The 22,519-nt window shown below is 50.0% G+C and overlaps 20 protein-coding genes across 20 annotated transcripts; 9 read left to right on the top strand and 11 right to left on the bottom strand.

The window, feature by feature from the left end:
• Positions 1-252: 252 nt before the first annotated feature.
• On the bottom strand, positions 253-768 carry NEMAJ01_0820 (uncharacterized protein; the record flags this gene model as incomplete). The annotated part of the gene is made up of 1 exon (XM_047914658.1): positions 253-768. One exon carries the CDS (start codon positions 766-768, stop codon positions 253-255), a length of 516 nt encoding a protein of 171 aa, XP_047770615.1.
• Positions 769-788: 20 nt separating this feature from the next.
• On the top strand, positions 789-1,358 carry NEMAJ01_0819 (template-activating factor I; the record flags this gene model as incomplete). Its single annotated transcript, XM_047914657.1, has 1 exon — positions 789-1,358. The coding sequence occupies one exon, from the start codon at positions 789-791 to the stop codon at positions 1,356-1,358; it is 570 nt and encodes a 189-aa protein (XP_047770614.1).
• Positions 1,359-1,470: 112 nt separating this feature from the next.
• NEMAJ01_0818 (large subunit ribosomal protein L9e) lies at positions 1,471-2,028 on the bottom strand (the record flags this gene model as incomplete). Its single annotated transcript, XM_047914656.1, has 1 exon — positions 1,471-2,028. One exon carries the CDS (start codon positions 2,026-2,028, stop codon positions 1,471-1,473), a length of 558 nt encoding a protein of 185 aa, XP_047770613.1.
• A 604-nt stretch (positions 2,029-2,632) lies between these two features.
• On the bottom strand, positions 2,633-2,884 carry NEMAJ01_0683 (diphthamide biosynthesis protein 3; the record flags this gene model as incomplete). The annotated part of the gene is made up of 1 exon (XM_047914521.1): positions 2,633-2,884. One exon carries the CDS (start codon positions 2,882-2,884, stop codon positions 2,633-2,635), a length of 252 nt encoding a protein of 83 aa, XP_047770478.1.
• A 32-nt stretch (positions 2,885-2,916) lies between these two features.
• Positions 2,917-3,822, top strand: NEMAJ01_0817 (serine/threonine-protein phosphatase 2A catalytic subunit; the record flags this gene model as incomplete). Its single annotated transcript, XM_047914655.1, has 1 exon — positions 2,917-3,822. The coding sequence occupies one exon, from the start codon at positions 2,917-2,919 to the stop codon at positions 3,820-3,822; it is 906 nt and encodes a 301-aa protein (XP_047770612.1).
• A 174-nt stretch (positions 3,823-3,996) lies between these two features.
• NEMAJ01_0816 (uncharacterized protein) lies at positions 3,997-5,787 on the bottom strand (the record flags this gene model as incomplete). Its single annotated transcript, XM_047914654.1, has 1 exon — positions 3,997-5,787. The coding sequence occupies one exon, from the start codon at positions 5,785-5,787 to the stop codon at positions 3,997-3,999; it is 1,791 nt and encodes a 596-aa protein (XP_047770611.1).
• A 423-nt stretch (positions 5,788-6,210) lies between these two features.
• Positions 6,211-6,561, bottom strand: NEMAJ01_0815 (dynein light chain LC8-type; the record flags this gene model as incomplete). The annotated part of the gene is made up of 1 exon (XM_047914653.1): positions 6,211-6,561. One exon carries the CDS (start codon positions 6,559-6,561, stop codon positions 6,211-6,213), a length of 351 nt encoding a protein of 116 aa, XP_047770610.1.
• Positions 6,562-6,677: 116 nt separating this feature from the next.
• NEMAJ01_0682 (uncharacterized protein) lies at positions 6,678-6,926 on the top strand (the record flags this gene model as incomplete). The annotated part of the gene is made up of 1 exon (XM_047914520.1): positions 6,678-6,926. The coding sequence occupies one exon, from the start codon at positions 6,678-6,680 to the stop codon at positions 6,924-6,926; it is 249 nt and encodes an 82-aa protein (XP_047770477.1).
• Positions 6,927-7,081: 155 nt separating this feature from the next.
• On the top strand, positions 7,082-7,594 carry NEMAJ01_0814 (U3 small nucleolar RNA-associated protein 23; the record flags this gene model as incomplete). Its single annotated transcript, XM_047914652.1, has 1 exon — positions 7,082-7,594. One exon carries the CDS (start codon positions 7,082-7,084, stop codon positions 7,592-7,594), a length of 513 nt encoding a protein of 170 aa, XP_047770609.1.
• A 22-nt stretch (positions 7,595-7,616) lies between these two features.
• On the top strand, positions 7,617-8,450 carry NEMAJ01_0813 (uncharacterized protein; the record flags this gene model as incomplete). Its single annotated transcript, XM_047914651.1, has 1 exon — positions 7,617-8,450. The coding sequence occupies one exon, from the start codon at positions 7,617-7,619 to the stop codon at positions 8,448-8,450; it is 834 nt and encodes a 277-aa protein (XP_047770608.1).
• Positions 8,451-8,854: 404 nt separating this feature from the next.
• On the bottom strand, positions 8,855-10,387 carry NEMAJ01_0812 (uncharacterized protein; the record flags this gene model as incomplete). The annotated part of the gene is made up of 1 exon (XM_047914650.1): positions 8,855-10,387. The coding sequence occupies one exon, from the start codon at positions 10,385-10,387 to the stop codon at positions 8,855-8,857; it is 1,533 nt and encodes a 510-aa protein (XP_047770607.1).
• A 303-nt stretch (positions 10,388-10,690) lies between these two features.
• Positions 10,691-11,017, top strand: NEMAJ01_0811 (uncharacterized protein; the record flags this gene model as incomplete). Its single annotated transcript, XM_047914649.1, has 1 exon — positions 10,691-11,017. The coding sequence occupies one exon, from the start codon at positions 10,691-10,693 to the stop codon at positions 11,015-11,017; it is 327 nt and encodes a 108-aa protein (XP_047770606.1).
• Positions 11,018-11,040: 23 nt separating this feature from the next.
• NEMAJ01_0810 (L-asparaginase / beta-aspartyl-peptidase) lies at positions 11,041-11,907 on the bottom strand (the record flags this gene model as incomplete). The annotated part of the gene is made up of 1 exon (XM_047914648.1): positions 11,041-11,907. One exon carries the CDS (start codon positions 11,905-11,907, stop codon positions 11,041-11,043), a length of 867 nt encoding a protein of 288 aa, XP_047770605.1.
• Positions 11,908-12,298: 391 nt separating this feature from the next.
• Positions 12,299-12,751, bottom strand: NEMAJ01_0809 (uncharacterized protein; the record flags this gene model as incomplete). The annotated part of the gene is made up of 1 exon (XM_047914647.1): positions 12,299-12,751. One exon carries the CDS (start codon positions 12,749-12,751, stop codon positions 12,299-12,301), a length of 453 nt encoding a protein of 150 aa, XP_047770604.1.
• A 30-nt stretch (positions 12,752-12,781) lies between these two features.
• NEMAJ01_0808 (uncharacterized protein) lies at positions 12,782-14,035 on the top strand (the record flags this gene model as incomplete). The annotated part of the gene is made up of 1 exon (XM_047914646.1): positions 12,782-14,035. One exon carries the CDS (start codon positions 12,782-12,784, stop codon positions 14,033-14,035), a length of 1,254 nt encoding a protein of 417 aa, XP_047770603.1.
• A 222-nt stretch (positions 14,036-14,257) lies between these two features.
• Positions 14,258-14,599, bottom strand: NEMAJ01_0807 (uncharacterized protein; the record flags this gene model as incomplete). The annotated part of the gene is made up of 1 exon (XM_047914645.1): positions 14,258-14,599. One exon carries the CDS (start codon positions 14,597-14,599, stop codon positions 14,258-14,260), a length of 342 nt encoding a protein of 113 aa, XP_047770602.1.
• Positions 14,600-14,902: 303 nt separating this feature from the next.
• NEMAJ01_0806 (uncharacterized protein) lies at positions 14,903-17,116 on the top strand (the record flags this gene model as incomplete). The annotated part of the gene is made up of 1 exon (XM_047914644.1): positions 14,903-17,116. The coding sequence occupies one exon, from the start codon at positions 14,903-14,905 to the stop codon at positions 17,114-17,116; it is 2,214 nt and encodes a 737-aa protein (XP_047770601.1).
• Positions 17,117-17,428: 312 nt separating this feature from the next.
• NEMAJ01_0805 (hormonally upregulated Neu-associated kinase) lies at positions 17,429-19,012 on the bottom strand (the record flags this gene model as incomplete). Its single annotated transcript, XM_047914643.1, has 1 exon — positions 17,429-19,012. One exon carries the CDS (start codon positions 19,010-19,012, stop codon positions 17,429-17,431), a length of 1,584 nt encoding a protein of 527 aa, XP_047770600.1.
• A 445-nt stretch (positions 19,013-19,457) lies between these two features.
• NEMAJ01_0804 (fructose-bisphosphate aldolase, class I) lies at positions 19,458-20,471 on the bottom strand (the record flags this gene model as incomplete). The annotated part of the gene is made up of 1 exon (XM_047914642.1): positions 19,458-20,471. One exon carries the CDS (start codon positions 20,469-20,471, stop codon positions 19,458-19,460), a length of 1,014 nt encoding a protein of 337 aa, XP_047770599.1.
• An 848-nt stretch (positions 20,472-21,319) lies between these two features.
• Positions 21,320-22,510, top strand: NEMAJ01_0803 (26S proteasome regulatory subunit N3; the record flags this gene model as incomplete). Its single annotated transcript, XM_047914641.1, has 1 exon — positions 21,320-22,510. The coding sequence occupies one exon, from the start codon at positions 21,320-21,322 to the stop codon at positions 22,508-22,510; it is 1,191 nt and encodes a 396-aa protein (XP_047770598.1).
• Positions 22,511-22,519: the final 9 nt, after the last annotated feature.

The raw sequence follows: 22,519 nt of genomic DNA, 5'->3' as shown, positions 1-22,519 counted from the left end.
TGGAAAGACAGCTCCAAGTTGCTCATTCTCTTCGTTCTTCATCTGCTCCTTTCACCTGCCTGCCCGCAAATAATTTAGGGCGAAAAGGCTGAAAATCAACAGATGCGCATGTTTTGGCTGGCGCGTGCGTGCTGTAGTTGGAAGTAAGTGTTTATTTACGAGCCAGCGCCCGGAGTGTGCACTCCGGTAAAGTGCGGCAGCCTTTTGCTATTTGCTTCACGCGCAAGCGTGGCCTTGCGCTGCGGGTAAGGCCTAGAGCAGGGGAGACTCTGCGCTGGAGGAGTACAGGACCGTGAAGAGAACGACCCTTTTCAGGGCCCTCCCGTGTGCGGCTATGCACTCGTTCCAGTTGTACTTTTCAAAGGGCCCGCTCCGGATGTTTACTCTGATTATGCTGATGTCGTCGCCCGCACACTTTTTTATCACGGCAAGGACGCTTTCTATCCAGTCGGACATTTCCTGGTAATTTTTTGTCATTCCCGTCGTGAACAATTTGTTCGTCAGATCTGCCTTGCACTCCTCCTCGGAGATGATTTTCAGCTCCCGAAAAGTCACGCGGATTTCGTAGTCGGAAAACAACAAATTGAGCGCCGCCGAAATCATGGAGGACATGCTCCTGTACTTCCCGGATCTGCTGCACTTTCTCTCCTTTTTTGTCATCTTTAGAGAGTACGTTTCCAGCATAATATTCAGCCCTGGGGTGCTTTCTTTCACTTCGAGTATTTCCCCCACCGCATTTGCCGTGGACTCTTCTTCAAGGTACTTCATTCTCTGAAATAAAACTTTTTATGAGCCCAGAGAACACGCTTAAGAAGCTAGTCGACATCCAGACAGCAATCGACACAGCGAACATAGAGACGCTAAAGAAAGAGCACCAGCTGAAGGTCTCGTATTTCAACGATTTAAAGCCTACTTTGCAAGAGAGAGACGCCCTTCTGGCGGAGATAGACGGCTTTTGGGACACGGTTCTCATTTCCTCCGAGTGCATCGACGTGCTGGCGGAGATGGAGAACCCCGAGCCTGCAGCCGTTGACATTTCCTGGATTGGGGGCATACGCGTCGAGTACCGGGAGGACTTCAAGTACTACATCCGCATGGACGTGAAGGAAAACCCGTACTTTGAGAACTCCGTGCTTGAGAAGGAGTTTTCCCTCTTCGAAGACGTCCCCGGGACAAGCACGCCCATCCAGTGGAAGGGGAAGAAGAATCTGGAGAACCCCGTAATGCGCTTCTTCATGTCCACGGAGGCCTCGGACGAAGACCTCAACATGTCGATGCTTCAAATCTTCAGCGACGTATACTTCAACGCCGTGTACTACTACGTGCGCGCCGATGAAAGCGAGGAAGAGGAAGAATAGCAATAAATATACGCGTTAAAACGGCACTGTCTGCAGGACAAACTTCTTTGCGCTTCCGCGGTGCAGGCCTAGGCTTTTGTTAAAATATCTTATTTCCTTTATTCCGTGGCGCCTACGCTTCCATGGTTCCCTTTGCAACGACAAAAGTTCCGTCCAAGAACACTCTGAGGTCCTTCTTCTTGGGAACGCACTTCTGCGAGATGTTGGCAGCTGACTGAGAGACTGTCTGGATGTTGGGCCCTTCAATGAGCAAATAGTCCTTCTCCGAAGAAAGCTTTGCAACTGCGCTTCCTCTCATTTTTATGATTCTGTCGCACTTGCTCCCCAGGAAGTTCTTAATAATGACGGTCTTTCCAGAGTCCTCCACCAGCATGGTAATGGGGAAGTGCTTGTAGATAGCCTTCATTTTGTAAGAGAATCCCTTCGTGCATCCGATTACAAGGTTGTTTATAAGACTGGCGCAAGTTCTTACGATCGGGGTTTCCTTCTTCCTGGCAGACCACAGGCGAACAAAGACCTCGTTCTCTTCAATGTCCACGGAAAGCAGCATATGTGATATATCTAGAAGCTCCGTGCCCTTTGGTCCAGATACAGTTATTATCTTGTTCTTCTGTGTGACTGTGCATCCTTCTGGGATATCCACTTTTTCTTCTGTTAGAAGTACTCTCATGCAGGGACTAAAATAAAAAAAATATTATATCGACTGAAGTATGCGAGCACAGATGTGCAAGCGAAAGAAGAGAGCACATGCCAGAAAAGAGCAGGCCCAGAAATGGCTGCATCCCAGAGCATAGCAAAGCAGTGCAAATGTGCTGTTTTTGACCAGTGCATTTTCCAGAGAGGATGTTCAGTGCATAGTATCTGTATTGCGGATTGCTGGGTTCATGTTAAGTTCTTGCTGAGTTCATGTTGATTACGTTTTTATTGTGCTGCATGCATATTGCGTTTTATTGCTATGTTTTTATTGCGTTATTATTGCTATGTTTTTATTGCATTTTATTATTGCGTTTTATTGCCAAGTTATTATTGCATTTTATTATTGCGTTATTATTGCGTTATTATTGCATTTTATTGTTAAGTTTTTGGCTTTTTCGTTTTTATTCGGATTGTTATTGCGTTTTATTGCTATGTTATTATTGCGTTTTTGCTTTTTCATTTTTGCATGTGCTGATGCCTGTTGTTTTCCTGCTAAGTTTTTAGATATTTAAATCGCCATTTCTGCTCCATGTTTGCCACGCTTTTAACTGCATCTTTTGCCTGCATTGCCTGTGCTTCTACGCCTCGATTGGGGCTTTCTGCTTTTCTGCGCGCATCTGCAGAGCTGCATCTATGTCCTCCTGCAAGTAGTTCACCTTCACGATGAGAGAGCACGAGGGACAAGTTGCGACTTCCTCTCCGTTCATGAGATCTTCCAGGGATATTTCAAACATGTCTCCGCACGGGCAGGGATACGTGAATAGCTCTGTTTCTGCGCTGTACTCCATCTGCTCGATGTCCACTTCGTCGTAGTCTTCGGTGTACGGCATAAAGTCTCTGAAATATTTTTATTTTTATAGTTATGCTGGACAAGTGGCTGGAACAGCTCATGTCGTGTGAGCCATTGGCAGAGACAGAAGTAAAAGAGCTTTGCAGAATGGCAATTGAAATATTCCAAAGAGAAAGCACCCTTATCTCGCTTAAAGCACCGGTTACAATTTGCGGGGATGTCCACGGGCAGTTCTTTGACCTTCTGGAGCTCTTTAAAGTCGGAGGATTTCCCCCAGAAACGCCGTATCTTTTTATGGGGGACTACGTGGACCGGGGATACCACTCCGTTGAGACGCTGAGTCTTCTCCTGTGCCTGAAGGTGAAGCACCCGCAGTCCGTGGGGATGCTCCGGGGAAACCACGAAAGCAGGCAGATCACGCAGGTGTACGGGTTCTACGACGAGTGCTTCCGGAAGTACGGGTCTTCAAACGTGTGGAAGTATTTCACCGATCTTTTCGACTATTTGCCGCTCGCTGCGATTGTAAATAACGACGTGTTTTGCCTGCACGGAGGGCTGAGTCCTGCCCTGGACACGCTCGACGAGATCCGGAAGATTGACCGCGTCCAGGAAGTCCCGCACGAGGGCGGAATGTGCGACCTTTTGTGGAGCGACCCGGAGGAGAGAAAGGGCTGGGGGGCGTCTCCGCGCGGGGCTGGCTACACTTTCGGAGAGGACATAACAGAGCAGTTCACGCGGAAGAACGGGCTGAAGATGATATGCAGGGCCCACCAGCTGGTGATGAACGGGCACAACTGGAACCACCATAAGGGCGTGGTCACGGTCTTTTCTGCGCCCAACTACTGCTACAGATGCGGGAACTTGGCGTCTCTTATGGAGATGGACGAGCACGGGGCGTACCAGTTCACGCAGTTTGACTCTTCTCCAGAGCAGGCGCAGGACAGAAGCGCAAGCCAGCTGCCAAACTACTTTCTATAGGAATTTTGTACGAAAAGGCCTGGCCGGGGACTTTATGCGGCAAGCATGAGGACACGGAGCATCCATAAATAAAGATTTGAAATCAGCATATTTAGAAGGTGATTTATTGCGGAAGGCTGCTGCACTTCAGCGGGTATTCACTGCCCGTGTCTGGGGAGGCTCAAAGCCTTCTCCTCACGAGACAGATCTGCGTGTGAAGAGAGAGCGCGCGCTTTGCATGGCGCCTGCAGAAACTGCAAGGACCCAGCGGGCCTGCGCGGAAATTCTCTCGAAAGCGCTGAGAATGATCTTCTCTTGTCCAAACAGGTGCATTACAATGTACACAAACGCCATAAGAGCGATGTTTAACGCGATTGCAAGCAGAACCACAGAGATGTTGTTCTTGGACTTCCTGACAACGGAGTCTTCTGGGAGCATTTTTGTTCCGAGGCTGAGCAGGCATGAACCCCCGACCAAAACCAGGGAAAGCCCGAAAAGGTCGATGCACGTGGCATGCACCTTCGCGGAGAGGCATATGAGGATTCCTGCGGCTGCAAGGACGCTCATAACCATTTCGCCTATTCTAATTCCGGCCGTTATCCTTCCCTTTTTGTCAAGCATGTCGACGGAAGCGCGCATGTTCAGGAGGAGCACGCAGATTCCGTAGCCGAGGACCATGATCTGGCTCTGCAGGATCTGGACTGCAGACACGTTTCCAGCCAGAAGCAGGTATTTGACTGCTGGGACACTTGCTGCCGTGATTGGCAGGCAGCACGCGACCATGCAGGAAAGCATGGTTGACACTACTGTAACGACGGCGATCTTTCTTGCGGTGCTTTTCCTCCTTTCTGCTGGGAAGAGCTTGTTTCCTTCGCTTCTGAACGCGTACTCTCCAGCGTATATGTATAGGATGGCGAGCAGAGCCATGATGAAGGGCCAGTTCAGGAGCAGATTAGTGAAGAACGAGTTCTGAATGAGAGCGTGTTTTATCTGGTACAAGCTCAGAACGCTGAGCAGTGTCAGGACGACTCCCTTTGCCTTCTTGTATCCTGGCTTGGCGAGGAAAAGAGCTGCCACAACTGGAACAGAGACTCCAATCAGAGGGACTCCGTGGTATGTGAGTGCTGTGATGCTCGTGTCCATTGTGCTGAGCACAAGTGAGACTATTTGGTATAGAACTTGCCCCCCAACAAATATGTAAACTGTGTATACTGCCCTCTTGATGTTTACAATGCATCTGTAAAGGAACGCGTTTACAGCGGAGTTCTCTCTCGTCTTCTGGGCTTGCAGCTTGCACATTCGAACGTACTCGCTCTTAGTGAGCATGCGAGCTACAGTGTTTCCCTCTGGGGTAGCCTCCATCCACACGTATGGGGTGGGCTCGGGTACTTTCTCGACTTGTTCTTCAACTTTTTCTTCGACTTTTTCTTCGATGTTTTCTTCGACTTTTTCTTCGACTTTTTCTTCGACTTTTTCTTCGACGTTTTCTTCGACTGTTTCTTCGACTTTTGCCTCTGCAGTTGTCGGCGCAGCTATGTTTGGAATTTCCCTTACAGCTTCTGCCTCGGCCTCTTCGAATATTTCCATCTGCGAGTTCTGTGCGCCCTCTTCCTGCTGGCTCTCCATCTTCTCCGGGGAGGCCTCCACAGTGGTCTCATCCTGGCAGAAAAGGTTCATGATTCTGGCTTTGAGCGACTTCACGTTCTTGCCGTACTTTACATCGCTTTTCCCGGGGGCTTCCAGCGAAAGCACTTCCTCGTTTGCCTCTGCGATTGCCTCCACCTCTTCCATGGACTGCTCTTCAGACGCCGTCTTGGCATGCTTGTTCAGCACCAAAAGAACGTTTGATGGAACTTTCGCCCAATCACTGTGCGCAAGTAAGTTGTACTTGTTCGCATGCATTGCTTCTACGTCTCGGCAGCTTGCGGTGTGAATCAGCCCAATAATGAATGTAGTCTTTATCACGGTCTTAATCAGCTTATACATGAATTGCAAAAAATAAAAATATATTTATAGACCCGAAAAAAAATTTATTGATCTTTAAATCGAGGAAAACATATAAATGAAATATTTTCTGGAAAATATAAAAATTTAAAGCATTATTGAGGCGTGCAAGTAATGCCTTTGCTTCTTTCACGAAAAAATATTCGTGCATTTTTCGTGATTTTCGGGTGTATTCCTGATCACTGATCGATCGCTGATTGATCTTTAGCTGAAAATTCATTGGTGCATAGCGAGTGCTGCCCGGATGGAAGAACGTGCGTGTATATGAAAAAATCGTCCGATCTGGGCGTCCGCTGCTGATCTCTTCTGGGAGTCCGTCTGGGAAGTGCAAGAGTTCGCACTTTCTTGGTAGGATCGATTGAACAATAAAGCATAAATTTCTGCAAGCTCGCTCTATGGTTTATTTTACTGCTTTTTCACGGGCGCGCTGGACTTAAAGACGAGAATGTCCACGTTCGCCATCCTCATCTCCAAGAAGTTGTTTTTTGCGATGGAGCAGGAGCCCGTGAAGCTCTCCCCTATGATCACGTTCCAGCCTTTCTCGTACTTCTTGTCGAGCGCCTCCTTTATCTTCTTGGCAAGCTTCCGGTGCTCTGCTGGGCTTCTAATGTCGGCAATGGAGAGGCATATGTCTGCCACCATGGCCTGCACGCTCTCCGGTATTTCCTTGTTCTTGACCGTTATGGTTTTTTCGTTCAGAATGTCGTCTTCCTCCTTCGGGGGCGCACTCTTTTCCTGCGGGCGGGCGTCCTTCATTAGCACTTCGCTGCACGGGGCACTCTATTTAGTGGCTTGTTCCGTGTGGGAATGCGCCAACAGAATGTCTCCGATGAAACAGCGCGCCCAGATAAGAAACCCGCCTGCAGTTTCAGATGAGCAAAAAAGACTCGCTGCCAACTGAAAGGCTAAGCATCCACAGCCTCCTCCTGCGGCACATACGCCAGTGGGCGCTCCTGTGGTACTACCGCTACTCCGTGGAAATAGGCATATCCGTGCTTGACGGGTGGGAGGCATTTATCGTCAACTCTGTCTTTCTCCTGCTGATTGTGAGCATAGCAAAGCAGGTCACAAAGGGGGCAAACATGCTCGTCCGAGTTGTGTGCAAGAACGCGCCCGTGTGAGCGCCAGCCCCGAATTAATAAATCCCTGCGCAGCACCATTCTAAATTCCTGCCTCTTCCTGCACTTTCATCGCCTCTTTTCGCATGAATTCCGGCGCACAGCTCTCTCACGCGCAAAAGCGCCGAGTAAATAGCGTCTGCACGTGCAAATTTTTAATGAAAACGCCTCGCTTAAAGCAGATTCGGAAGCTAATTAAAAGCCTGGAAAAAGCCGGATACAGAGCCCCGTTTAACATCCTCGCAGACCACGAGTTTCTTGCGGCGTACAACAAGTCGCAGATGGGCGTGGCTGTCCTGGAGAAGTTCCTGCACGGGAAAATACGCCTTTTCACCACGCTGTGCGAGTACAGGAGATACACTGCGCTTGTGAAGGATAAGGCCCTGATTGGGCGGGTGGCTCTTAAGAAGTGCGCGCACAAGGAGGAGTTCAGGACGCAGGAGTGCCTTTCAGACGCGGTGGGCGACGGAAATCCAGCGCACTACTTCCTGGCAGTCGCGGGCAAGCACAGGAGGCTGAAGGAGGAGAAGAAAGTCCCGGTGATTTTCATGCGCTCTGGCGTGCTGTGCCTGGAAATAGGGGAGACGGAGGCTGCGGCCATAGAGAAGAAAAGCGAGTCTGCAGGGCTCTCGGAGGCAGAGAAGCAGCGCCTGGACGAGCTATTTAGCTAGAGCGTGTGTAAAATATTTTAAGATGCAAGCAAGCGACCTCTTCAGAGAGCAGCGCATAAAACTCTCGAAAGACGGGGAGGAGGAGCCCGAGCTCTCTCCCACGCAAAGCGAAAGGGACTGGGCGATTCTCTCAAAGCAGCTTCTGAGCCCAGTTTCGTACGCCGAGCAGAACATCCAGATGGAGGCGCACTTGGAGGCGCTGCGGAAGGAGCTCGAGGAGAAAAGCGTCATCCGGCGCGAAAAAGTAGAGCCAAAAACGTACGCGGGCGAGAGGCAGACCGTGAAGCCAAAAGTGCTTAAGGGGGCGTGTGCGAGGCTCAGCGAAGTGTGCGGGATAATCCGGGGCCTGCAGGAGGAGGAGAGAAGAAGAGGCGCGATTATTTCGCACTTTTGGGGGCGGGAGTACATCAGAAGAAAGGAGAGGGAGCTCACCGTGCACATCCAGGACAAAACTTTTCTGGCACTTTCCACGATACAGAAGGGGAGCAAGCAGGCGTACATTGAGGGAAGGCTCTTTATGTGCGGGGAGGAGTTTAGAGGGTACATCACGGAGAGAGAGGTCGCTGCATTTTCCGTGTACTCGTGCGAAGCGCAGGCGCTGCTTGACGCGTGCGAGGGCGAGGAGGTGCTGGCGAGTCTGGAGGAGGCCGTGCACTCGTGCAGAGACAGGATGAGCAACACGGAAATTGAGGGGGAGTACGCCACCCGCACGGGAAGGGCAAAAATCCAGAGAGTTTGGGCGCAGCCGAGCGGGCAGAGCGAGCGTGTCGTGTTTTTGATCTGCGCAATGAAGCACGGGATGCCGTTTGAGGAGGCTCTGCGCCTGCTGGAGGAGCGGGCAGCTGCAGGAAAATAAAGAAGAAGCATACATTAAGAGAAAAAATGCATTGAGAGACGGGCCTTTGCTTGGCTTTTTTTTTGTAGAGACGCTGCAATTTATTTGCGGGCGCTTATAGGCTTTCAAAATTTGTATTTTGCTCCCTCTTCCGAGTAAATTTACTATGTCGTAAATCCGGTTTAAATTTTGACTTTGGCCTAAGACAAGCGCCAATAAGGATTTATTAGCCTTTGGAGAATTACAAATGTCGACTATTGAATGTCGTACTGTTCGATGTTTAGAATTCCTTGACATTACTTCTGTATTTTATTTCTCTTTTTAAAATCGTCTCGCGCATTTGTGTATTTAATGTTCACTAACCCGAATTCATGGTTTACATCTTATTGATTGTTTTCAAGCCATGGTCTAAATTTGTGGGGATTTCAATAATTCATCGTATGTTTGGTCCAGAGAATTATTTTGCTTACAATCGAGAAACATACGCATACCCATAGGAATCTTAGTCCTATGTGTGCATATGCAGTTGTCAGAAGGAGGTACGCCAAGAAGTTTGCTGCCTGGACAATGGCTCCGTACACGGAAAATATTCTGGGGGATGTTTTTCCCATGTGCTGTGGGAGAACTCCCAGGAGGGGGGTCAGCGTTGCATTTACCAGGAAAACTATGAGTGCGGGGAGGAACAGCGCCAGCGTTGTGTTCCAGCTCCTCGACAATGGGAGCCAGTTTATCTTGGCCATAACCAGGGTATTCTGGCAGATGCCGATCAACAAAAATCCACTCATGGCACAGAAAGTCAGGTCTTTCTTGCTCGGAAGCACAAGCATTAAAAGGCCGCCCGCTAAAGGCGCTGCTGTTAGTGCGATTGCGGGCGCGCTGCTCGCGTACTGAATGAAAATGTCTTTATAGTACAGCAGCACGTTTATCCCCGTCATGAAAAACATAAAGGGATAGAGCACCAGCAAGAAGTCCTTCTTCATACACCGGGCAAGTGCGTATATGCGCTCTTTCTTGCTTATTCTGTTCTGCACGTCCGCCCTTTCTTTGGCGCGTTCTGCGTGGATCTCATTCAGCTCTATCTCTTCTTCGTCAATCATCTCTTGCGTGGTGCAAGGCTGGCCTTGTCTGGCCAGGTACCTGTCTAGAAAGCCGGCCAAAAGAATAGGCAAATGCATAACCACGGCGAGCAATCCCATGAAAACACTGCGCCCTAGATTTTTGTACATCCATATGAAGGCAGGGGGAAACACAAAGGCAAGGGATCCGGATACAACCTTCATGGCTCCAAACTTTGCAATCCGTCGGGCTTTTGTGCGCCCCTCCCCAAGAAGCTTGACCGAGCACAAGTCGATAAAGAACCCGTAGAACGCGCAAGCCGCTCCGGACAGGCCTCGGCTGATTGCAATCATGGTCAAAATTGGGTCAAAGCCCTTCGGGATAATTGCCAAAAGCAGGCAGTGGAAGGCCCCAGTCTCAAACGGTATGTTTGTGTACAGCGCCTTATAGTACGTGCACAGCGTGAATATGGTTGAAATCCAAGCGAATATAGCTAGCACCCACGTGAAAGCCCATGGCCTTTTTTGTATGATTTTTGAAAAGGCCAAGCACAGGGCAAACCCCAAGAAAAACCCCAGAAAGTTTGAAAGGGATCCGGTGCTGTTTATCGCGGCAAGACCTGCCTCTGCGATTTCCGGGCTGCACACGTCGCCCATGAAGTGCAAACCAGCCGCTATATCAGTTTTATTTGGCGAAAAACACTTCGAAAAAGACTCGTTTTGTTCTATTTTTATGAAGCAGTGTCTCGCGAAATCGGGGGAGTCTTCTATTATGTCCGTGTTGGTGTTTTTTATCTCCCTGAGAACTTCGTTCACTACTTCTGCGAGCTGCACTGGAATATTTGCCAGCATATTTAAAACCCCAAGCAGGGCCGTGACTATGCAAAATTGCATGCTTGTCATGAATGCAAAAGATCGCTGAATACTCTCCATGTTTTACACATTTTTGTCTGCTAAATATATTCGAAATATTCTGATCAGAATAAGTAATATACAACTCAGCATTAAAGAAAAACACGTCAGACTATAACCCAAAATGCAATAATTGCAATTTACCAAAACAGCATGCCATGTCAATGTGCAAGCCGCGCCCTCAGAGAAATCGCTCCTTTATCCCGTGAGAAAGCCCGCACCGTGCACAGATCCTACGCCCACAGCCCTTGCCTTACACACAATCCGTGCGCAGTTTCTGTTTGATTTAAGCAAATGCGCGCGTATAAGACCAAAGCAGAAAAGAGAAAAGAGAAAAGAGAAAGCAGAAGCAGAAAAGAGAAAGCAGAAGCAGAAAAGAGAAAGCAGAAAAGAGAAAAGACTGCCCAGAGCAAGAAGCAGGCGCTTTTTCATGCGGAGACATTTTTGCCCCCGAAAAGCGCATCCGCAGCCTCTGAAGAGAAAATAAACCGTGCAGAATTTAATTTGAGCTGCCAAAAAGTGGGCTTCGCCTTTTCTTGGGAGAATTCGCCGAATTTTTGCCTTCTCCCCCGCGGGCTGGCAGACGCCGACCGATCTCCTGCCGCCCGCACGTCGAGATAGAGAATTCCGGTTCGGGTTATTGATCAATTTCCCATGCACAGCACGTCGAGATAGACTGCGCCTCTTTTCTGCGCGTGCCCAACCACGGTGCAGCGCCCTTGGAAGGAGTATCCAAACACAAAAGACGCTGCTGTTTGGAAGTGCACGATGTAGACTTTCTCCTGGCGCGAGAGCACGCAGACTCCGCCCACGTGGGGAAACTCCTTTTCTCTGCGCACGAATTTCTCAAGCTCCTCCTTCACGCTCTCGAAGTCCCACGTCTCCGCTGCTTCGAGTATGCGCCTGGCAAGCTGCTGCCGAATCAAAGACTCTCCCGTTCCGGAGACGAGCACTGCCGCGCCCTCTGAAACGAACGTATTTGCGCCGTAGACGGAGCAAGGCCCAATCCGCCCGGGGGTCTTTCGCACGGGCCCTCCACTGCTTGAGTACGCTGAAATGTGCCCTTTCTGCACCTGAATAACCCCAACAGTGTCTGCTGCCTCGCTTTCAGCTTTTTCTGCAAAAAATGTCTCGGAGCGTGGAGACTCCTTGGGCGTGTGAGGGGCGTATGCCGTGCACAGGGGCCTTACAGCCCCCGGGCGTGCGCTCTTTCCTATTTGCTCCTGCAGGGCCTCGTACGGGGAGACTCCGCGGGGTATTATGCAAAGGGCCGAAAATTCTCCGGTGCTTTCCATGAGGCAGCACTCGTTCTCGACTGCGCCTTCTGACGTTGTGCTGCCCCCGCTTCCGCAGTTGAAGGCTCCAGACGCCTCCAGCAAAAGAGCGCTCTCTTTCAGGGTTTTTGCCTTTCGGAGGACGGCCTTCAGCTCCTTCTTGAGCCTCTGCAAGTGCGCGGGCGAGCAGGCGCCAGCTCCTCCGTGCAGCACAAGCGCGCTCTGCAAGTTCTCCATGGCGCTGTGCAGGGGGGCAAAAAAAGGGCGAACCCGGGAATCGAACCCGGCACCTCCCGCACCCTAAGCGAGAATCATAACCACTAGACCAGTCCACCGCTCACTTCTTGAAAAACCCGAGCGGCCCCATCGGGTGCAGGCAGTTAGGGAAATCCTGCGGTGTAGGTTTCTGCGTGCTTTTTGGAGTGCATTTGGGCTATTCGGGCGGCCTTGGGTTTTAACTAGTTAGATTTGTTGGGTCTTGGGCTTTATGCGCTTTTTCTGGCGGTGCCCTGCAGTGGGCTTTCTCTGCAGGGATTTTCTCTGGTCCCATGGGCGGAAATGCGAAAAAAAGTCTGCAGCTGAAAGTGCGATTTTTGACATTTATTGGTTTTCGGTTCTTTTGTGCAGTCTAAAGCTGCTCGAGGTTTCTGGAGAGCCTGTTTATCGTGCTCTGCAAAGACACGAGCACGTTCTCCTTGCTTTTTCCGATGAGGGACCGCATCTTCTCCTCCAGGACTGCGAGCTGGTCCTCGGCCATGGAGAGCTCCTTCTTTATTATTCCGGAGAGGTACGCCTTTCTCTGCTCTTTTTCTGGGGCAGTTACCTCCTTCACGTAGTCCCGAATCTCCTCGAGGTGGCTCAGTTTTTCCTGGATGTTGTACTTTACCTCGTCCGTGCTTATGGAGATCATCCCCAGCTCCTGCGAGACGCCTTTGTAGTAGATTTCTTCGGCCAGGGGAACGGCCAGCTCCTTTGCCTTTTTTCGGTGGTCCAGGCTCATGCTGTATATTTTTACAATTCTATTCCGCACTTCCTGCGGGATTTCCAAGTACTTGCTTCTGGACGTCACGCTTTCTGTCATTCGCAGTAAAGCGCACAAAATATTTTTTATATGCTGCAAACATTGTTCATTGTGGGAAGAAACTTCAGGCCGATCACGCCCTTCCTCTCAGTGTTCCTTGTTGAGGAAAAAGGCTTTACCACGAAAGACATTGCAGACCGCATTATTCCATGGTGGCTGTACTCCATGCTGCTCTTTTCCCTGGTCCTCTCGTGGATTGTGCAGAGAGTGGGGCTTATGCCGACGATCGTGAGCTCGGTTGTCTCTGAGATCGCTGCGTACGTGATTCTTCTGGGCATGAAGAAGCGGTCTGTTATCAGCACGATCACGATAGAAGTTCTCATGGCGTACCGAAACAGCACGCTCGTTGTTGATAAGAGGTACTACGCGGAGAACGACCAGAACATGAGCGTGCGATACAGCACCATCCGGAAAATATCCGGGATTATGGCGAGCTTTCTCTCCCAGAACATGTACTGCATCTCCGGGAGCAGCCGGCCCTCGGTCTACCTCACAATCATATCGCAGCTGCTCGTGCTCTTTTTCGTGCTCTTCGTGTGCAAAAAGAACGCCTTGCCGCTCGACATCAACGCAGGGATGGCCGGCATAAAGATAACGCCCGCTTTGGTTTCTAAGGTCTTCTCGTACATTGGGGCGTTTACGCTCAGCGTTTGCTTTAGGATATACATCGATCTGATTCTGATAGAGCGAACAGGCGACGCAGACATACACCCGGGGCTTGTGAAGGTTCTTATAGAGGGCATTTCCAGCGTGTTCTACTACGTCGCATACGGGACTATCCGGGCGCTGCAGCTGCTTAGACTTCCTGCCCGGATACAGCCGCAGAAAAATAGCAACAAGCCGGTGCACGGGTACCTGGAGGGGATTGCGCGTGTTCTGGCGGTTGTCTTGGCGATTCCCATGGTTATATACACAAGCGGATCCACCCGAAACTCGGAGCTGCTCATGTGCGTCTCCTGGGTCCTGCAGATCTCCGGGATATACGCCCTGAAAACGACAAAAAACATATACGGCGGGTATTTGGCGTACCTGCTTTCGTTCATAGGGGCAAATATCACCCTGTACCTGTCGTACAACGGAATAAACAGGGAGGCAGGCGACAGAATACTCTGCATTATGTCGCACATTGGGGGCATATCCGCAGCTACGCACGCCATAATAGACGTTATATCCCGAAGGAACAGATTGGTGCCGCAAGCCAGGTTCAACATATACGCGTACCTGGGAAGCGCACTCTTTGCATGCGCAGGAGCGCTCTCCCTGGCTGCAGTCTACATGGCATAGGCTGCGCTTCTTCCTGCACAAGCCAAAATTACACCGTGCTCAGAAAAGGCCAAAACTTCTGGGGATGAAAACACAAAATGCACTTCCGCACAGGAAAAGCCATCCCAGAAGGGAGTTGCATGGGAGTACCCTGCCCCGTGCACTTCCTGTGGGATGGCTTTTCTTGGTTATTCGGAATTTTCCCGGAAAGTGCTTGGCGTGCGCCTGTTTGTTTTCTGCACTTTATTTGTATATTCGAAGACTCTTTTGCGGGGCATCGCTGCTCCTTTTCAAGCAATCCCTTTCCAAGTCCGCACGCATTTCTGCCGTTTCGGGGAGTGCACTAAAGACTGTGCGGCCACCCTGTGGAAGCACCCTGCTCTTGGCAAAGAATAAAAGCTTCCACTTGAATACTGAATTTGTGCGGCCCTGCGTGGGGCTTTCTGTGGGCTCACGGCCATGCAGTGCCGCGAGCGAGCAGCTCTTTCCTGCTTTCCGCACAAAAACAAGCAGGACCCGGATAATCCGAATATTTTTGGGCCCCATGCAACCGCGCTGGAATGCCAAGGAAAACAAACACTGCATGTTTATGCCCTTAAAAATATCAAATTTCAGGGACTGTGCTCGGGTGAGAACTCGCACGAGATGTGCAAGTGCAGAATGTGTGGGTCCCCGTCCCGTGCAGCAGCAGCCCCACACTCTCGCAAAATACGCCATACGGTTGGCGGCATGCGATTAGTGCAGTCTCACTCCCTGCACGTGATATCACATGTTCTGTTGATATTTGTTTATTTTTGTTTCTGCACATAGATAGTAGATCTCTTTTCTACGAAATAATGATATTCAAATGTATATATATATATTATTTGACTTTTTTAAAAACGGCACATGAAGAAAAGTCAGATACACATAGATATAAAGTCTGCGCTGAAATGCAGCGTAATTGCACTGCACAGCCTGTGCAAAGTTTACTCGATTGTTTCCATCGCATCGCTAAACCAAAAGCCAGAAAATAACAGTGTTTCGAATGCCCTGTACGATGCAAAGCCGTTGCAAAACGAAGAGTCCCCGGCGTGTGACGCCGATGAGAAAGCATACTGCAGAAAAGACCAACCCGACCCAGAAGCACAAAATGCAGGCAGAAAATCCTCAATGTGCGTGAATTCCGGGAAGACAGACTCCAGGCTGGAGCTTAACAGTCCTGCCACCTCCCGCTCGAATAGTCCGAGAAGATCCACGGGCTCTCTCCAACGCGAGACTTCTTTCAGTTCAGCGAGCATAGCCGGCAGAAAAACCCCCCGCAGCAGAGAGAGCTCTCCAGCGTACAGCCAGAGGTCACCGACACTCAGCGTGGATGAGATGCTTAGCATGGACTTCGTAGATCTTGAAGCCGCTTCTCTGACTCCTCCTATTTCGGGTGGTTCTTCCCCCAAGGCTTCCGGGAGATTCAGAGAGCTAAACTCGTTAGCGGAAGAGGGCATTCTCGAACCCGAAAATGTAAGTCCTTTTTCCACTTCCAGGCGCCCGATGAAAAGCACCGAGAATTCGTTTGAAGACCATATATACGAAAACCTGCCTTCTGTGGCCATTCCGATCTACGACTATCCCCCTCTCCCGAGAAATCTTGACGGCACTCTGCACAGGAAGAACAATTCCGAGAAGGCGAAGGCTGAGCCTGCCCCAAGCAAACCGCTTCTGATCAACGAAGTGTCCGGTTTTTCCGCGGATAAAAAGCGCAGGAAGGTTACTCGCGGATGCAGATACGTTGAGATGGATGTGGGTGTTTCAAATGCCCCGCGCATGCCCCCCTCAGCAGTAAGATCTTCTCTGAATGCTGATTCTGACCGCGAGGAAGAGCCCATTTACGAGAGCATTTCAGACGATCGCCCCCACAACTCCAGCGCGGGCAAGCATGCAGAAAAAGCTCTTGGGGAGGTCCTGACGGAAATTGCAAAGAGCGAGTTCGCGAAGACAAACGGCGAAAACATGCACGCAACCATTACAGTGCATGTGCACCTTCCCGGGGAGGAACCCCATAATCTGGTGCTTCCTTTTGTGAGCACGCTCATTCTTGACGACATTCCCCTGGAAATGGCGAAGACTCTGATCACTGACCAGCAAGGCGCTGTTTGGGACCTGCTTTCCAACCTGAAAGAGAAATACCCAAACCTTCCCTCTGTGGTAAATCTCTCCTACATGAACAAAGAGCAGTTTTTGAATGAGGCTGGGCGCTTCAAGGAAATACACAAAAACAGCGCGGTTGGGCTGATTGTTTACAACACTTGGAATGTGCCGAACAGCATTGACAGGGAGGACAGCATAAAGCTTGTTCTTATGAACAACGGAGGCAAGAAAGACACCAGAAACTTCGCGTGCACCGCCAGCAGCTTCAACTACTACTACAAGAACGTCTTCCCGAACGTCAAGAGGGCGATTCTAAATAACTGCATATCGTACCGGGAGACAATGCATTCGAGTCCGCGCATCATAGAAGCCGTCAGAAGCCCGTCTCTAACCACCCTGATCATTTCTGAAAAAGAAGCCAAAACTATAGACATCGGCGCGCCCCTGAGCGAAGATATGCCTGCTCTACGCGACCTGACCATTTTTAACTGCGCGCTTCTGCGCCCATACGGGACTAGCCACAAATCGCTCAGGAGCCTGACGATTGTGAACTACCCGAAAGAAACACTGTTTTTCTCTGTGAGCGAGGCATTCCCCGCCCTGAAGGAGCTCCGAGTGCTTGACTCCTTCGCTCTCAACAGCCTCCAGGTATTTGGGCTCTTAAACAAAAGAACGTGCGAAATCTCCCTGGACTCTCTTGTAATAGAAGGCCATGTACACCTGGCTCATCTGGACATCTGCGTCCTGCCTGAAGACCTGGCAACATCCTCCTGCGAAAGGAAGAAGAACAACACCAAGTTCGCAGGCTTGATAAAGAAGGCGGAAAAATCCGGCAGACATAAGCACAGAGAAGAGAACAAGTACATGGTTTCCAGCATAAAAATCGCCAAAACCCCCAGACTGCCAGACTCTGTAGTACTGGAAGTAGAAAAGGAGCTGGTCAAAGAGAACAAGTTTGCTAAAGAAATATTGCTGTAAAGGGCAGAATCGCCCACACGCTCAGGGGCCTCGGGAAAATCCCAGACCCACGATCTTTGGCACACTTAATCTTGCTGCAAGTGTGCCCACAAAGACCCGAAACACCCTGCGAGGGTGCATCTGTGCACCCCTCACTCCGCATATGCACAATTATAAACAATGCGATCGATGTGATCTTCTGAAATTCTGGCATCGCGCAAAAGTATGTTATATAAAGTGTATTTACTGCTGCTAATCCGCATGGGGCTCTAGAAATCTACAAAATAAAGCAGGTGTTTCATAGCATCGTTTTCTGTGGGAGTTGCAAAAGGCCTATGCTGTGCTGCTTTTGTGCAAGATGCTTTCAAACAAAATTATTTTTCTGAGAATGTCTGCGTCTGTGTTTTTGTTGATGTAGTGCACCTGCCCAGGAAGCCCCTCCACGTACTTAGTGACTTCTTCCAGCTGCAGATTCAGCACAATGCACTCTCCCGTGCGCAAAATCATGCAGTAAAGATACGGCTCTACTCTGAGCACAGTTCCCTCGGGGATAAACACGGGGAGAAGTTCTCCTTTGGGGGTGCCTCTGGTTCGCGGGGACAGGCTTGCAAGCGTTGAGGACTCCAAAGACCCTGCAAGAGACGGGCACGTGCTGTGCTTTAGGCTGCCTCTTTTGCACGCTCTTTTGTCGACTGTTATGGGCCTGTCTCCGGTGCTGTCTCTGGCAAGCGCCTGCGAGGCCTCGTATATAAGCACTTTTATCTCCTCTCGCTCGCCCTCTGAAACAGCGACTTTTTCCTTGTTCTTCATGTTTTTCGCTGTAACTTCCCCGCTCTGCCACAGGATGTACGAGTCCTCGACGATGTACACGTAGACTCCGTCCTTCAGCATCTTGAAGAACTTCCCAGAGTCCGTCAAAATGATCACAACGGGAGTCCGCTTCTTGACGAGGCCGAGGATCGAGTAGCAGAAATCGACGAGTTTCAGCCTTTTTGTGTCGACGGCGGAGAAGGGCACGTAGGCCTCCTCCTGGCTCCGGCCGAGCTCGTATACGCCGCCCATCCCAGACTTTATCACAAACCCTCCCGTGCCTGTGCGCATTTTTACGGCTTCGTTTTTGTACTCGATGCGGCCCAGCTTTGTCTGTATCTGGAACTCCTTGATGCCCTCCAAAGGCACCAGGCGGGGGTAGAACCCATTGAATATGCTGCTGTTCAGTGCCTCCTCCGCGGATATTCTTTTGCTGGGCTCTTTCTCGAGCATCTTTTCCAGGAGCTCCAGGAGGACTCTGTACTGCTCCGACCGCTTCCCAGCCTCGATCCGGGCCCTGCTGTAGTCGCACCGGAAAATGAGAAAGTACACGAGCATGCCCGTGCTGTATATGTCGGTTTTCTTGGTGTACGGCATTCGCTCCATCATTTCCGGGCTTATGAAGTCCGGCGTGCCGCAGAAGGTTTTGGGGGCGCTGAAAAGCGTGTCCTTCGAGAGCCCAAAGTCGATGATCTTCAGGTCGTTCTCTTCGCTGATCATGACATTTCCCAGCTTTATGTCTCGGTGTATGATTCCGTTCGTGTGCAGGTATCTGACCCCAACCAAAATGTCCCTGAATATGCGCAGGATTGTCTTGTACGGCAGGTTCCCGGTCTTTGCCACAGACGAGAGCGAGAACTTGCACTTTTCCATGACGATCAGAGACTGATTTTGCGTCTCCACAGTTTCAATTATGCGGATGATGTTTGGGTGTGAAAGCCTTTGCAGAACCCGGATCTCGTTCGCGGCCAAATGGAGGCTTCTCCTGTGCCGGGAGTCTATCACTTTGATGGCCACCTTCTCTTTTGTCTTTGTGTTTACGCCCTCGTATACAACGGAGGTAGCCCCTTTCCCTATTTGCTCAGTGACTGTGTATTTGCCAACCATTTCAATGCGCAGCTTCTTCCGCAAAAGCAAAAAATTCATTATTTGAAAGAAACAAGCGCAAGACACAGCCGGGAATCTCCCAAAAAGCAGAATTTCAGAAGGTCCCGAAAATGCGCTGCATCCCCATAAAACGCCCTGGCGCACTGTCCTATAGCACCGCTGCGTCTGCCACCAGCTAAATGCACGCGAATTTTCTGCAAACTGTGAGCCCAGGCGGTAACGAGCGGGGAAAAACAGCATGAGCAAGCGCAGATAGTTTCAGTGCGGTTTTTGGAGTAGTTCTCGCTTGAATTTGCCAGTTTTGTTCTCAGCGCTCCTCGCCAAGTCCATCTGTTTGCTGGAAGCACACGCAAAAAAGCGTCCAAATATTCAAATATTCTGCAGTGTTGCAAGCAAAACTGAAAAATCCAGAATAGAAAGACACTTCGCACTTTCGAAGTTTCATTTATTTATCTCCTTGCACGGCGTCTGAGCACAGCTTGGCCCTCTTAAGAAGCATCGCCTGCGCGCTTTCCTGCATCTCGTCTTCGTTTTTCCACTCCGCCAAAACGCTGTCCTGCAGCGCCCTTCCGAAGGAGTATGAAATCTTCCACGGAGCCTTTTTTTCCTTCCGCACGCGGCTGGCCTCTTTCAGGTACTCAACGGAAACGTCCTCCGGGTGTCCTCCGCTTAGAAAGACGATCCCCGGGACTGAGGGCGGCACAGAGTCCATGAGCGCACGAAGTGTCCCGCACGCGACTTCTGCTATTCCCTGCTGCTGGCCCTCAGAGCCGGCCGTTACAAATCCCGTTTTTATGATGAGCCCTGGCACGTAAACGGCCTTCCTGTTCACGTGGTAGAACAAGCACGAAATAACAGAGGATGTAACGACTTCGCAGGTCTCAGCGGAGTACGACCCTGAAAACAGGACCTCCGGCTCTATCACGGGAACAAGGCCGTTATTTTGGCAGACGAGCGCATACTCTGAAAGGATCTCGCAGTTTTTGAAAATGCACTCCTCCGTGGGCAGGCCGCTCTGTATCGTGAACACGGACCTCCACTTCGCAAAAGAAGCCCCGAGGTTTTTGTACTTGACGCATCGCTCGGCCAAGTCGCTCAGTCCCGTGCTTGTTTTCTCGGAGTCGTTCAGCGGGAGCAGGCCCTTGTCCAGTTTCACGCCTGCGCATATTCCTCGGTCGAGGATGTGCTGGACAAAAAGTTTCCCGGTTTTGTCTTTTTGCTGGAAGGTTTCTTCGTTGAGAATTACTCCGCTCAAGCACGAAGATATCTCGCGGGGAGGCGTCAGAAGAAGCTCTCTATATCTTCTTCTGTTCTCCTCTGTGTTGGAAATCCCCAGCGGCGCAAATTTCTTCTCCATGGAGGAAGGACTCTCGTCAATCGCGAGTATTCCCTTGTTTCCTTCTACGAGCTTATCCGCTGCTTCTTTGAGGGCTCTTTTGTGCTTCTGCGCGTCTTCCATGCGTGCGATGTGCGCCCTGTATAAATACGCGCACGGGGACAGGCCAATCGCCGCGTGCTAGAAAGTGGCCAATGCCTGCCGCTTCGCGCAGAGCCCTTCAAACAGACAGGATTTATGCGGCACCCTGCACTAGGTCCTGCTGTTTCATGCATGCTGTGCACTAAGTCTTATTTGCTGTGCAATGTGCACTAAGCCCGGCTGTGCATTGTGCCATCAATTGCTACGCACTGTGTACTAGTCTTATTTGTTGTGCTGTGTGTGCTAAGTTCTAATATTTGATGCATAGTGTGCAGTAAGTCTCTGCGTGGATGTGGCATTACTTGCTGCACCCTACACATTACATTTTAATTATTACGCACTGCTTGCTAAATCTTGCATAAGCTACTGCCACCGCACACTGTGTACTAATTGTTCGCATGCATTTTGACAGTTCTTGCTGCGCCCTACACAATAAATATTACTTGCTACGTACTGTGCGCTAAATTTTTGCATAAACTTCTACTGCTGCAAAGTGCAGAATATGTAATATTTAATGTGTAGTGGTGCGTAATAAATAAAATATTTTACGCTATGCTTTTTTTTGGCAGCGCTTAGCACACAGTGCACAATAAATGGTGGAAGCCAAATAACACAAAAAGACGAAAATCCCCAAACACGAAAACAAGCCCAACCCGGCACTTTATCCATCTACACAAGCCTTCTCTGGGCCCTTCCAACACAGTTTGCACCCTCCTGCACCCTTCCACAGCGTGCTTAAAGCCTTTCCTCTCTTAGGCATACCCCGAATTTTAATATAACAAGGACGCACTTTGTTTGTGTGCATAAATACTTTTTTTTCCTTTTTTTTCATGGAGCAGCTGCAGGAGAGCCTTCGCCTCGTAGAAACACCCTCTCTAAAGGCAACAAAAGACGCTCTAAAGTTCACATACGACATCATTTCGGCAGTTCCCACAGAAAGTCTAGTAAATTTCAGCGATCCCGTAAATACCCCGCAGAAAGCCCTTCTCACGCTTTTCATCGCCCTCTCCCACACAATAAAAAACGAGCACGAGTCTGCGCTCGAACTCGCAAGGAGTGCCCTTGCAGAAATTTCCGAAAACAAAAAACAAGGTAAAACAGGGTGCCGAACCCGTGCTCTGGACTCTCTGCAAAGCAGCCTCTGGGCTGTCGTTAGAATCTCGGCCTTTGCCCTGGATAGAGACTGTTTGCAGGAGTTTCTCGTTGCTTTGGCGTATTCCCGTGAGAAAGGAGCCTTAGAAACGGAGGCTGTGCTTGTAAATGCCGTTTTAATGCACCTTCAAAGAAAATCAGCGTTTGATGAAGCAAATGTTTTTTTAAAAGGCGTAACTCTTTCAAAAGATGCTGATGTTTTGCAGTACGCTTTATTCCTGTATCTTTCGGCAGTTGTTCATTTGCACAGTGGAGACTTTTCTGCGTGCGAGAAAGCCGTCCAGGGAGCACTCGTGCGAAGTGTGGATGCTCATTTTACGAACGAGTGCAGAAAGATACACTTTTTGTCGCTTTTACATCAGGGTAAATTGCCCGATAAGGAAATCTTTCCAGATAAGGAGATGCTACCTGAAAACGAAAAGTACAAAAACATCCTCGCAGGAATTCGAACCTGCAGCGTGGAAACCTTCCAGAGGCACGTAGAAAAGCACAGGGACGCCTTTAAGAGGGACGGACTCCTCACAGCAATCACAAGACTCGAAACTGCAGTCCAGAAAGAACACGTCAGAAGAATCGGAAGAATTTTTTCAAAGATTACACTTTCAGAAATTTCTGAAAGGATAGGGGTTTCCCAGGAAAGTGCCCTTTTCCTCATGGAAAGTGCCGTTAGAGAAGGCACTGTGAAGGGAACCGTTGAAAACGGGTATTTCCTGGGCGGAGAAAAGCAGCAGGAAATGCCCCGTATGAGAGACGCAGAGATGCATGCAGTTTCTCACGCACTGGCTGCCGTTAAAAAGCACGAGGAAAGGCCTGCGAAGACTTTCGAGGAGATGCAGGCAGAAATGGCGTATAGTGAGTACAGAATTTGAGTAAATTCC

The sequence above is a fragment of the Nematocida major genome, assembly GCF_021653875.1.
Source record: "Nematocida major strain JUm2507 chromosome Unknown 2389, whole genome shotgun sequence".
In the NCBI taxonomy this organism is placed as follows: domain Eukaryota; kingdom Fungi; phylum Microsporidia; genus Nematocida; species Nematocida major.
Note: the sequence above shows the minus strand (reverse complement) of the source record. Positions and strands in the feature narration are given on the sequence as shown.